At 36.2% G+C, this 12,906-nt stretch overlaps 1 protein-coding gene and 1 long non-coding RNA gene across 3 annotated transcripts in view; one reads left to right on the top strand and one right to left on the bottom strand.

Annotated features, from left to right (window-relative positions):
- Positions 1 to 355: 355 nt before the first annotated feature.
- Positions 356 to 2,974, top strand: LOC148183676 (uncharacterized). Its single transcript, XR_015773372.1, has 3 exons — positions 356 to 488; positions 820 to 974; positions 1,431 to 2,974. It is a non-coding gene; the product is annotated as an uncharacterized LOC148183676 (long non-coding RNA).
- Positions 2,975 to 7,134: 4,160 nt separating this feature from the next.
- CAMSAP2 (calmodulin regulated spectrin associated protein family member 2) overlaps positions 7,135 to 12,906 on the bottom strand; it is a 79,436-nt gene continuing 73,664 nt past the window's right edge. For both annotated transcript variants that reach the window (XM_014250767.2, XM_005520913.3), the window contains 4 exons: positions 12,620 to 12,692; positions 10,575 to 10,690; positions 9,158 to 9,276; positions 7,135 to 8,074 (listed from right to left, as the gene is read on the bottom strand). In XM_014250767.2, coding sequence (XP_014106242.2) covers positions 7,769 to 8,074; positions 9,158 to 9,276; positions 10,575 to 10,690; positions 12,620 to 12,692 — 614 coding nt within the window. In that variant the 3' untranslated portion in view covers positions 7,135 to 7,768. The remainder of the gene's footprint in view (positions 8,075 to 9,157; positions 9,277 to 10,574; positions 10,691 to 12,619; positions 12,693 to 12,906) is intronic.

Below are 12,906 nucleotides of genomic sequence, written 5' to 3'. Positions count from 1 at the left end.
TAGTGGTGAGATATTAAAATGCAAGTACAGCATTTGGACAGAGTGCTTGTGAACACACTGCAGTGTGCTGGTAGGCCTTGCCAAAATGGAGATGGTGGCAATTTTCTGACAAGCTGATGTACGGCTTTTTAATTTATTATTTTTGTTTAAATTAGGCATGTGTGCCATGCATCAGCGATCTAGGGAAAGTTGTCAGGGATTTGACTGAAGCTGAACTGGATTTCTGTCACATTCACAAAATGTCTGTGAGGTCAAGTCTACTTATGAACTGTTTTGCTGAGGATCTGTTGAAGGGCAGAGGGGAATCGTGTTATTTTTTCTCGCTTCTTTCTGAACAGGAATACAAAGAAATTTCCCAAAGGCTGTCCAGCAAGGAGTGTGCTTGGCTGCACAGCAGTGACCCTGCCAGGCATGTGCAAGGAATGTGGAACTCGATGGTTCCTTTTGTTCAAGTCCCAGCTTCACTTCCCAGGAACATGGATTTGCTGGTAAAACATGGAATACTTCTGTTTACTTGTAAAGCTGCTTGTTGCTTAGGTGCCTTTAGAGGTGCTGCTTAAGAGAAAATGTAATTATAGAAATAAAACTGTTTTCCAATATATATGATACAGTAGAGATGATAAATGAGGAGGAGTGTGGAAAAACAGGATTATTTTGTCTAAACTGAGTGGTATGTATAACTTTACTGAGCATAGATACAAAAAGTCCATTTAAAGCTTTGTTTAACCTACAAAATTCTAGGTAAACACATGTAGGCTTTTAAATTTAATCTTCATTTTATAGTGATTTTACAGTAGTCTTTTGTAATCTTTTGTGCAGTAGCTTTGTTTTCAGTGGAGGTCCTGAGACCAAATCTGTGAGACTATCTCTGGATGGCAACAAAGATAAAGCTTCTTCCCACTTACAGACCTGAAAACAAAATTATTAATTTAAAAGTATTCTGTTTCCTGCTCAGAATGTTGGATGTTTCACAGGTAAGCAGCAAATTCCTATACTCTGGGAAGAGATTTCAAGAACTATCAGGAAGAAATACGGAAGAATAGGTAGCAGTAGTTGGTGGTCCTGCTTTGGGGGGCAATCATACTATTAAATTTTGGTGAAGATACATATAGTAGCATCCTGTGGGAAGACAGCCGATGGAAGATCTTGTTCTCTGGTTGTTTCAACTCTTTACTTACCATAGAAACCAAGATACCAAGTAGTATTTGGGATGGTCCCAGCTTGCTTTGAACTCCCCACTCATTACTGCAAACACGGAAACTCCCAGGAATGGCAAAGCAGTTGGGTGTGGGTTTTGGAGAGCTTGAAAATCAGGATTAGCAGAGGAGGAGATCTGCATTGCCTAGTGACAAAACAGGGTGCTGCAGTCTGTGCTCAGAGCACTTCAGGAAAGAAATAATAATTGTGTGACCGTTTTACAAATGTTGCAGGTGAGAAATGCGATGCTGGAGAGCAGCACCATGGAAAGGGCCCTGGGATCCTGGTCGATGGCAAGTTGAACACGAGCCAGCAGTGCCCTGGCAGCCAGGAGGGACATCCCTGTCCTGGGGGCACCAGGCACAGCATCACAGCCGGGCGAGGGAGGGGATGGTCCCGCTCTGCTCTGCACTGGGGCGGCCTCACCTCCAGGGCTGGGGCAGTTTTGGGTGCCACAATGTAAAACTGACACTGAGCTGTTGGAGAGCATCCAAAGGAGGCCACAAGGATGTTGAAGGGCTTTGAGGGGAAGCCATGAGGAGTGGTCACTTGGATGTTCAGCCTGTTCACTGTCAGTGTTCACTTGGCTGGAGGAGAGTGAGGGGGGACCTCACTGCAGTTATAACTTCCCTGTGATGGGAAGAGGAGGGGCAGACACTGCTCCGGAGTGACGGTGGCAGGACCCGAGGGAATGGCCTGCATTTGTATCAGGGGAGGTTTAGGTTATACATCAGGAAAAGATCCAGAGGGTGGTTGAGCACTAGGACAGGCTCCCCAGGGCAGTGGTCACAGCTCCACTCTCAGCGAGCTCAGGAAGCGTTTGGACAATGCCCTCAGGCACAGGGTAGGATTCTTTGGGTGTCCTGTGCAGGGCCAGGAGTTGGATTCAGTGATCCTTGTGAGACCCCTCCAATTCAGCTGATTCTGTGTGTTGGCCCTAAAAATGGGTCAATCCCGATTTTCTGTGCTTATAACAGAGCCATTCACCTCCTTACATTTTATATATACATGTTCTTGTAAAAACTTTGAAAAAAATTTCTGTTCAAAATTTTATTCTGAAACAGTTTTTACTCATTTCAGGAAAGGATTTCCAGAACTTTGAGGTGACAATTCAGCAGAATTCTTGCATAATCCATAGAATTTTTTATGTCAGCACCATAGCTCCAGTTTCAGGTAGCTTAAACAAGAAAAATACTGAGCCAAAGTATAACCTGCCTTCAAGTAATTTAAATAATTGCAGGCTTGTGGGGCCTTGCCATGTCTTGTACTGCAGATATTTAGATCAGTGATGATGAGGAAATAATAAGACAGAGCTGCTGTGATGGAAAGCCCTATATTAGCTTTTAGTCTTTCTGCAAAGCTCCATTAACTGTGACATAAAAGTACATATAGATATTACTTAGTACGGCTCCATGAAGTTTGCATACGATTAACTGCAAACTTAAACACGTGACAAAAAAAAATTAGTATCTTGCTTAAACAAATTTGCCAGTGGATAATGAAATACTTATTTACCCCTAAGCATTTTATACATCAAGTTGTTTGTAATGTTGAATAGGAGTCTGAAGAAAGTTTTAAATAACTTTTTTTCAGTGAATGCTTACCTTCTTTGGGCTGTTTTCTGCCCTTTTTTGAATCCTGATGGTTATTAGCTCTTCTGATCAGTAGCAGTTCTATCATCCATCAGCATTATCCTTGAATTCAAGAATTTAATTAGAAGAACTTAATCTCCCAAAGACTCTACTGAAATGTGTGTGTTATAGATTGCTTCCTTGCCTCTTACAACAGTGGTTTCGAGTGTAAGAGCGGCTTTCCTTTCTTGCTAGAAGAAAGTAAGCTGGAGTAACTTCCCTTCCATGTTTGATTCATTGCTGTAGTTGTATAAATAAAACATGTATTTTTTATTCTGTATGTAAGCAAGTAAGTCTGAAGGTAAACGTACATTTGTATGTATGCATATACAAATACACATCATGTGTATTTTTACCTAAATGGTAAAAAATGGACTGCTTTTAAAAATAAATAGCTTACATAGATATAAATGTTAAATGTATTTTTTCCCTGCCATCTGCACCTGGAATAAGAGTATTTATGGGGTTTTTTTCCATTTGTTGTTTTTCATTGATTTAACTGGAAAATGTAAAAGCAGCTGTAAAGGGTTGTGACTGTCAAGATACATTTTACAGCCACAATTCTTCAAGCTGCTTATTCAGCTCATTAAATTAGTAGCAAGGCAGCAAAGAAATGTGAATTTGCTCTTTGAAGAGATCTAAATAGTTAAAGTTTACCCCAATGTCTTTTTTAATAAGTTGTTGAAAAGAAACCCCATCTGACATTGATGTGATCAGTACAGCTGGATTTGAGAAACAAAGCTATTTTTTGCATCACATTTGTGCACATTTGGATTGATCATCCAAAACCTTTTGTTCCAAGCATAACTCTATACACTGGATCCCACAACAGCACAAATTTTGAATCAGAATTTTTGTACAAATTCAGTCAGGCACATAGGACAGTCGTATTAAGCAGGGCATGAGCTGAAGTTTCTCAGGGACAGTGTTATTATTTGCCAAAAGATAGAAAAAACAAAGTCTGTTCTGAAGCAGATCCGTACAAAGGCTGTTTTTAGATGAAAATTTCGAGCTGGGCTCATCACTGGAAAAATAGCTTTACTAGATTCAACTGTGTGTTTGTGTTCCAATATAATTCCTTGCTTGTGTCAGCCTGTTTGTGATGCTGTACTGATGCTATACGGTAACTGAGCTGCCTGAAAAATAACCAGTTTTCAGGGGGAGGAGGGAAAGCTGTTAATTTTCTTCCACACTAGCTTTCAATTCAGCATTAAAAGGCCTACTGTCAGATTGCTGGTATTCTTGAAGTTACCCTTCAAACAGATCTGCAATTCTGAGATTCTTTATCTGTGTAAGTTAGCCCAGCAACTCAGTCTGCCTGCTGACAGTGCAGGGATGTCATGGCCACTTGCAGCATATCCTTGCTCTTACTCTGCAACCCAGCAGGACAACAAAAAACTCCCAAAAAGGCATGATTCGGACTGGAAAAATTACTAATTTACAAATCTGGAAGAGGCCTCTCATTTTTTTGACAGTGTTTCTGTTCAAGATAGCATCACTAGCAAGTACAAATTATTTCACTTGAAGTCATACACGTGCTTTATACTGTACCTTGACAAAGATAAAACTTCAGTTCACCTTGACAACTTTTCAGTCTGAAGCAAACCTTTTAACCTGACCATTAAGTTTCTGTGGCTTTGGAAAAATGGAAGCTAACCAGAGGCCAAAAGTATCAGATGACATAAAATTGTGAAATTCACTTCTGAGGAGAACAGGGTAACACCCTATTGTCCTCACAAATGAAATATGAAGCTTATTAAATTATTCAATAGCCTTTCTCTGATAACATCAGAAATCGAGATTATCTATGGAAGTATGACCAAAGATGGGAAACAGAAGAAGAAATTGTAATGGTGCATATTTCCTACAATTTCCACATTGCTGAAATATGAGAAGAAGCAAGATTTAAACATTAATTGTGAACATTTTATAAATTTAGTTTATATTTAGAGGTAAACAAGAAAACAAAAAAAAATATTATTTTGGTGCCATGCTTTTATTTAAATGAAAGGAAAAAACTACACTGTACCACATAAGTAGCAATGACAATATTTTACAGCACAGCATTTGAAAAAATATGGAAGCTATGCTCCATAGAAGTGGACAAGTAAGCACACAATACACTGTACATTTTTCAACAGTGCCCAATAAATCATAATTAAATAGCTGAATTTGGCTTTAAACAGCCAAATAATAAAAACTAACAGTCATACTAACATTAAAAAAAAAAATAAAAAAAATCAGTAGCTATAATGACTGTTAGAAGATGAAATTTTGCTCCAAAAACTAAGACGAGAGTTTGGCAATTCAGTTGTAGCAACAATAATAATACCCCTGATGAAAGCACCAGTGTGTTCTGGAAAGGTCAGTGATAAATACTGGCCTTTATGGAAAGCTTTTTTTTTTATTTTCTTCTTTTTTTTAAACATGATCCAAACCAAAGATCCACTGTAATTAGAAAATTTGCAGGCTTAAAAAGGAAAAGCATCTCTAGCTTTACTTTTCCTGTATTAAGTAAAACTCTATACTGCGAGCAATGAAATTTTCAACTGCATTATTCACATTCTACTTTTAGACATTGCACAAGTCTTTAACCTGTTGACAAATGCAAATTTCATAATACATTCATATATATTTAAAATTACTCAAAGAATTCCTGTCATGTATTTAAGCTCACTTTGATTAGGTTGATGCATGTGTCTTTATGGTGTTGCAAATCTTCAGTTAAATCATAGAACAGATTTTAGAAATAAAAAGCCTCCCATGATAAAACTTCTTTTGAAGTTATTCACCATATGTGTGTCAGTTAATTCCAACCTCCTGGTTTCTTGAATCACTGTATATTATATACAGTTTCATATTGTTATTCAAGATGTTCCTACAATGGTATCTGTAGGAAGTGTCTAACAGGCAGAATGTGCAAACCCTCTTTCCCCTCTTTTTAATATTATTTATATCCTATATACACAATATGTATACACTTGAAATATAAGAGTTACATATCCTGGTGATATACATGCAAACAGTAGGAATCAGCTAACCACAAATAGTTTTGAGCCACATACATATTAAACATGTATTTTAAAGTGTTTTTTTCTTTTTTTACAGTTTTAACAAATATACATAAATATAAGAACATAAATTACAGTAAACTGATAGCATTGAGAAAATGTTTATAATCCAGATGCACTGATGCCTAAGGCCTTATAATAATTTAAAAAAGTACTGTTCTAAACTGCTTAATGACATCTCATTCCTGTGCATCTTTTCTCTAAGTAAATGAGCACATCGTAGTAGTGAGGCAACTTCTCTCAAAGCAGTTTAATGAGAGAAATACGAACATAATTTTTGTTTCCCATGAAACTGAATGGACTACATTATAGCACAATACTGTCTTATGTGAATGGAGTTGTCACAACACTGAAACAGAACAGAATCACAAATCATTCAAGTCTTTTCCTGAGAATGAGATTTCCCTCCCCCCCAACAAATTTTCAATGTGTTTATGATGTTCTCAAAATAGCCACAGATTTAGGGGAGGCTTCAAGTTTGTTTTCTTTTTCTTTTTTTTTTTTTTTTTTCAGAACAGTGCTATGTTAAAAGCAAATTATAAGAGAAACACTGAAACAGGATAGTGATTTATAAATTAATCAAACACTGTTTTGAAATAAAATGCAGCCCTTTATAAATAATACTGAAATATGCCTAGAGTTTGGTTTTGCAAATGGTCATGTTATAGATTTACTGAAATGTCAGTTAGGCTTTTTTGCCATACATACTTAAAAATTGCTGTGTCACAAGACATCACCTTTTAGTGTCAAGAAAATAATTTATGAAGACAATGAAAATTCTTATCAGATGTCTGTTCCCTAGAAAACTGAATCAAGTCTGAGTTGGCAGATCTGAAGGCAGGAAGTAGCCTGGATCTTAAAATCAATGGGAATTAGATACACGACTTCTCAAAGATCTGTGACTTAGTGAATTCTGTGATTCTTCTGAATATTTAGTGTTCTGTTAGGCAACATCAGGGATCTAGTTCTGAATGTTTCATGAGTTCCTGTTCCTTCCCCGAAGAAGCAGGACCTGACCGTGTGCTCTCTCTCCAGCTGGAACAGTGCAAAGCAATGAATGCACACTTGCTCAAACCATTTCAGAGACCTACCAAATCTTTTTACTATGAGTTTTACTGGTGTTATGAACATGCACATGGTCAGTCATTACATCTCAGATGGCAGCTTACTGAAACAGAAATAATTGCATCACCTTTACCCTGAGTTGTTAAATAATTCATTTGAAGGAAACTTCAAGCAGTTCAAAGGTTTTTTCCTTTACTGTTTAGTTTATAAGCAAATCAATACTATTTAATTGAAAAAGAATTATAAATACACAGGGGAATGAATCTTGATTTTGTTACAGCACACAGTAAGGATCTTGGAGAACAGACCCATTCAGCTGTTATTCAGTGACATACAATTCATCATTTAGTCTTTACTGTAAGTCAGTATGCAAAGTTTGACGGTATTGAGAATATTAAGAAGTTTTTCTTTAGTGAAAGAAAAATATTTCAAGACAAGCACAAATACAAACATATAAGGCAACAGATGTAAAAAATGTAGTTTGAATCACTAAAGAGGAACATTCAGTGCTTCAGTGTATCTAATCAAAATACAGAGCAAATATACTCTATATGTTGCATTAGCACATACAAATCTCCACACAAGTCAAACACTTCCGTAATCACTCATAATTATTCACCTAAGAGTTAATCTTCTGCACTCCTAAACACTGTGTTTACATTCCAGTTGGACATGATAATAGAACTCGGTGTCCAGTTTTAAGTTCTAAGAGTCTTGTTGGCAACTAGAAATCTATTTCCTATAGGCAGTAAAGATGAAGTGCAAGTTTATCATAATTGTCTCAAGCAAATTTTTTCCCATCTACTATGCCTTGGTGGGTAAGAGTTTCTTAGGAGTTACTGGTCTCTTGGTTTGCCACAAATGGCTGTGAATGGTAATTGCATCAACACTGGCAGACAAAGTTTTGGCCGGTATGTGGCTAAATTGCTTCCTGTCAGAGTTGTATTTATACAGTCCCTCTATCATTTTCTTTGTGATAGATTTGGGACCTATTCCTGTTAATTTATTGATTTCTTCAGTATCAGGGCAGTACGTATACAGAGATCTGAACTGGCAGCCTGAATCCCGGAATAAGATTAAGAAATTATTGGCATCAGATTTTTCCATTTCCTTTAAAAGAAAAAGAAAGAAAAACATTCAGAATATGAATTTTGCATTGTAATTAGGAAACATTTCAATTCATTAGATTTCATTTTGAATCAGTTTTCTACCTAGAGTTAAGCATGACATTTTTGCAGCTATTTTTATTCTGGGATTTCTGAGGGTCATTTTGCTCCCGGTTAATTAAACTGCAAGAGTGTGTCCTGATTCCTGATTTGTATTTCCAAAAAGTGTCTGGAAAGACAGAGAAAGCAGCATCTAGACATGGATACAGAAGGGTTGTGAAGAAAAGGGCAAGAAATACTGCTGTGAAGTTAATTCCAGAAATGAAATTCAGTCTGGATTCCAAGTGTCTGTGAGGTTTGATAATCAGTTAATCTGTTGTATTTGTCCTAGTTGCTAAATGGAACAGTCCTGTTCTCAAGGCTCAGACTGTTACTCCTTTTGCCAGGAAACACACTGTCCCTAAGTTTTTACAATATTTGTGCATCTTCAGAAAGATTTACAGCAGCATAAAAGAGAAGACTGCAAGGCACCTTCCTGCAGTAGAAAGTCCTGAATTTGCCCTACTGCTTGGAAACTGTAGAAGGACCTAGAAGGGATGTATGTGAATTCTTTCTGTTCATGAGGGCACTGTGCTTCAGTTCTAAAGTTCCCAATCTGACGATCTCTATGTATAAGGGAAAACAACTTTGTGAGCAAATTATGAAAACCTAGCTATTGAAGTTTCCCCATAAAACATTAATTTTAACATTAATAACTATTTAATAACACAATTATTAATAACATTTATATTTCTTAATTATGCTATTAATTTATTAATAGCATTAACATTAATAACTGTTAATTAAACGTGTGAATTCAGCTTCCTGTGCTGCATGTACAAAGTAACAGCTCTTGTTTCTACAGCACTGGAGAACCTTTCTGCCTACACAGGAAGCAAGTCACAGAAGTTACTCAATCCCTTCACTGATTGCTGCCATAATCTCTGAGGTTTCCTTTCAATATCGGCATTTATGCTTCAGAGTCTCCATAATGCCTGACTCTAGTTTGACATAGGTGTTTATGCTTTTTGGGGAAAAATGCTCTTACCTCCAGGATCTTTTTCTTTTGACCTTCATTTACTTTTCCAGCCAGGCAGCAATGTGCCAGTGCATTCTGAATTATATACTTATTGGATTTAGCACTGGGTTCTTTGAAGAGCTTTGGTCCTGTGCAAAAGGAATGACAAATAAGCTAAATTAATCAATAAACCAACAGAGTTACTTTGAATGCTATGAAGCACTTCTGGTGTGGAACTTTCACATGCATAGAAATACAAATCCAGGAATAATACAGAATAATGTTAGAGACTACAGATTTCACAAACAAGCAGACTGTCATTCAGCTGTCACTGAATTTACTTAAAAATGTCTTTCATTATCAAATCATTATCATTGGCAGCCATGGTAAATATTTTTTCTCTCAGAGGACCTTTTCTATGAACAACATTTCTATGAAAACATTTTGCTTTTTCTAACCAAAATTTCAGTTGTCCAGGAGAGAGTGAAGTCTTTATTTCTTTTTCTACATCTGTAATGTCAAGGGTGTGAGGTATAACAATGCGGCATATGCAGTGCTTAGAATAACTGTTGCCTGTCCTCTTTGGAATTCCAGAAATGTTTTACCCAAAAAAAAAGGGATGAAAGATCTGGCCTTACATTTGACAAGTTATTCTGTAAAATGATTCATCTGGTTGAAGGAGAATCTCCCATTTTAGTTTCTGAAATGTATGTGTACTTGGGTCAAGATCATTTGAAAAAACCCAACACATGAGTACCAATTAGGAAAATAATGTACAAGCATCAATTAAATTTAAGATTAAATCTCAGTTTGTCTAAACTTTGGGGGGAAAAAAACCTCTAGAAAATACCTAACCTTATGCTACTCTTCTCACAAAGAAAATGATATTAGGTTGGCAAAAGTGGAGTTTTATAATCCTGATCATGCAAGGTCTTGGCAGTATCACATGTGGTATAGTTAGAAAAAAGGGAGGAAAATACCATTATTATTTGATTCATAATATAATAAAGAATTAGTAGTCTGATCATAAAGTTCTTCATAAACAACAAAGGATCTGTTAGGAAAAAAAATAGTACAGAATATTTTTATTTGCATTGCTAAGAAGATTTTTTGCTATTGCAATTTGGTTTTTGAATTTTGTAACTCTATTCTAAATTGAGTTGAAATATCAAAACTTTGTGCCTTGCTAGAGACACTACTGAAGTACAGAATGATGTGTGAGCCCATGTGCTGTTCTGAGTCTGACTGAAATTTATTGTGGTTATCACAAATGCTATTGAGTTAATATTTTTATTTTGGATTTAAAATGTTAACTTGTATTACTACCTTCTACTTTGAAGGGGAAATCTCAATCAAGTTTTAGCAAGCCAAATCAAAGTAACTGAAAACTTTTCATGCATAGAACCAATAATAGGCAGGTACTTTTCTGACTATTGTTGCTACTGACCTGTGTACTCTGTAGCAGAGGCGACTGAAGAAGTTGTAGATGCATTTTCCCAATCTTTTTCTCCATTACGACTACCACAGCGACTTGGAGATAAAAATCCTTCCACAGATTCAGACCTAAACATTAGTTTTAAAATTTATTAAAAAAATTCACAATGTTCAGCTGGGAAGCCTTCTGATATGAAAAGAAGGCAAGGTAGAACACAATGATTTGAATTGTAAACTATAAATCTCAATGCACAATATTTAGTGCATTTTGAGTGATGCAAGAAGTTGGTCTTTAGGTGAGGTACATGTTAATTTTTGGGCTACATCTGAGGGACAGAAACCTAATAGATGTTCTTGGTTGTGAAATTGAATTACTAAGTGGAAATTCATGTTACTTTTAACATGTACTGGCAAACCAATATTATCTCATGTAGTGAACAAACGGGCTCTTCATAGAATGATGAAGTAAAAATTTAGTTCATTTACACTTATGACTGCAACAACTTGCAGTGAGAACTGCTGTATTTAAGACAGCAAAACAATTTCCCTTCTGGTTTTTGTTTTCACAAGCAATAACTTCTGGTGCTGTAATTCTTCAGGCTGCACTCAAACGTGGATAAATTTGCATTTAAAGGTCTAAATAAGATTGTCAAGGTTTTCTTAAATTATTACAAGATACTTAAAATATTTTTGATTGTGGCTACTGCAAAAGCCAGTCAAATTTGCAGCTTGGAATGGAAGTTTTCTAAGTGAGAAAAAGGCACAGAATAAGGAAAAAAGTGGTATTGTATCAAAATTTGTGTGCATGCTCATTTTCAGTAAAATCAGCAAGAGATAAAAATTCAATTTATAGTATCTCCTACACCTTTTGTGATTAACACCTGCATGAAGAAGGTGACAAACGTATCGCTGAGATTCTCTCAGTGGGATCATCAAAAACAATGGTGATGCGAGGACAACGTGACAATATGGGTTGGGAAAGATACAGAAAATTCTTTCAACTCTGTTGCTTTTATAATGTTTTAAAAGTCTCAATCCCCTAAACAAATCCAAAGCCTGAGGAAGATGTACTGCTCATTATGAGCATTGTACAGCACTGTACAACTCCAGCTACATACACAGGGGTCATCTCCTGCAAAGCCTGTGTAGATGAGCAACATCAAGCCTCTTGTAATAGCTAATATAGCTAGAAGAAATCCCCCTTTCAATAAAAACTGGTTATTTTTAAGAGATGACAAGATATATTAGACTAATTGGATAATTTATGGAAGTTTCTTATGTAATAACTAGAAAGTCAGGTCTTGAGACCTCAAGGTAATTGAGAAGTCAACTGAAGCCAGCTGCAGGTTTATCAAAGCTGGTGAATAATGTGTAGTGGCTATGAAGACATGACATGCAATATCAAAATATGTAGTAGTCCTTATCAACCTCCTTCTCCTACTTTGCCTTTCTTCCCTATGTCTTTTTTATACAAAGAAAATAGTATTTGTCTGAATATTATCAAGCAGTTCACAGAAATAGTAATTTTTCTCTGAATGATAATACAGGCTTTGTACTGAAAAATTTAATTTTTTTTTTCTGTTATTTTCAGGTGGTTTTTAGTGCAAAATAAATTCTGATGTTTGGAAAAGGCTGAAGTCCTTGTGAGAATTCAATAATTCCCTGTACAGCTGCTAAAGAAAAAAAACAAACATAAAAAGAAACATATGTTTAAAAAAGAAAAGCAGCTATTTAGTTGCACATAGCAAATAGGTTTAGTAAAATAACCACAGGTTGAGACTTAGATACAAGCAGGTGAATTAAAGAGGGTGTGTGAACAGCATTTTGTTTTGACCTCATTTATACCTACCCAACTGGTTTACATGGTAAAATTTGCAAAACAAATGATCATGGCTTGATTCCTGAATGTCTGACAGTGGAAAGTATCCGTGTCTCAAATGAGGAAAACATACCTGTTCTCAGAGTACACAGTATATACATGACCTCTAAAAAATTCATGCTAGTTTTACATAGCTGATTATGAAATTTTATTAAATGAAATGGTTATTTTAGCTTTACCTTGGTGTTCTCTTGCCTGACTGCACACTCTCATTGTCCCCTGTATTCAGCGATGCCAATGAAAGACTAGATACTGAAAAAACACGATAAAGCTGTGAACCTGGATAAAAACAAAGTTAAATCTTATAAACCTATGCAAGTAGGAGAGTCTGTTCATCAGACCAACACCAGCATCTGAAAGTCAGTAAGAGCTTTTCTATGTGGGACTAACACCCATCCATGATATACCTGCATGCATATGTGCTGCACTTCATGTAAACACTTGCTGACACCCAGCCTTTGGCAGC

This window comes from Pseudopodoces humilis, chromosome 10 (assembly GCF_049639895.1).
Source record: "Pseudopodoces humilis isolate 2021_Gansu_Grassland_sample_001 chromosome 10, ASM4963989v1, whole genome shotgun sequence".
In the NCBI taxonomy this organism is placed as follows: Eukaryota; Metazoa; Chordata; class Aves; order Passeriformes; family Paridae; genus Pseudopodoces; species Pseudopodoces humilis.
This window is presented reverse-complemented; position numbering and strand designations above follow the sequence as displayed.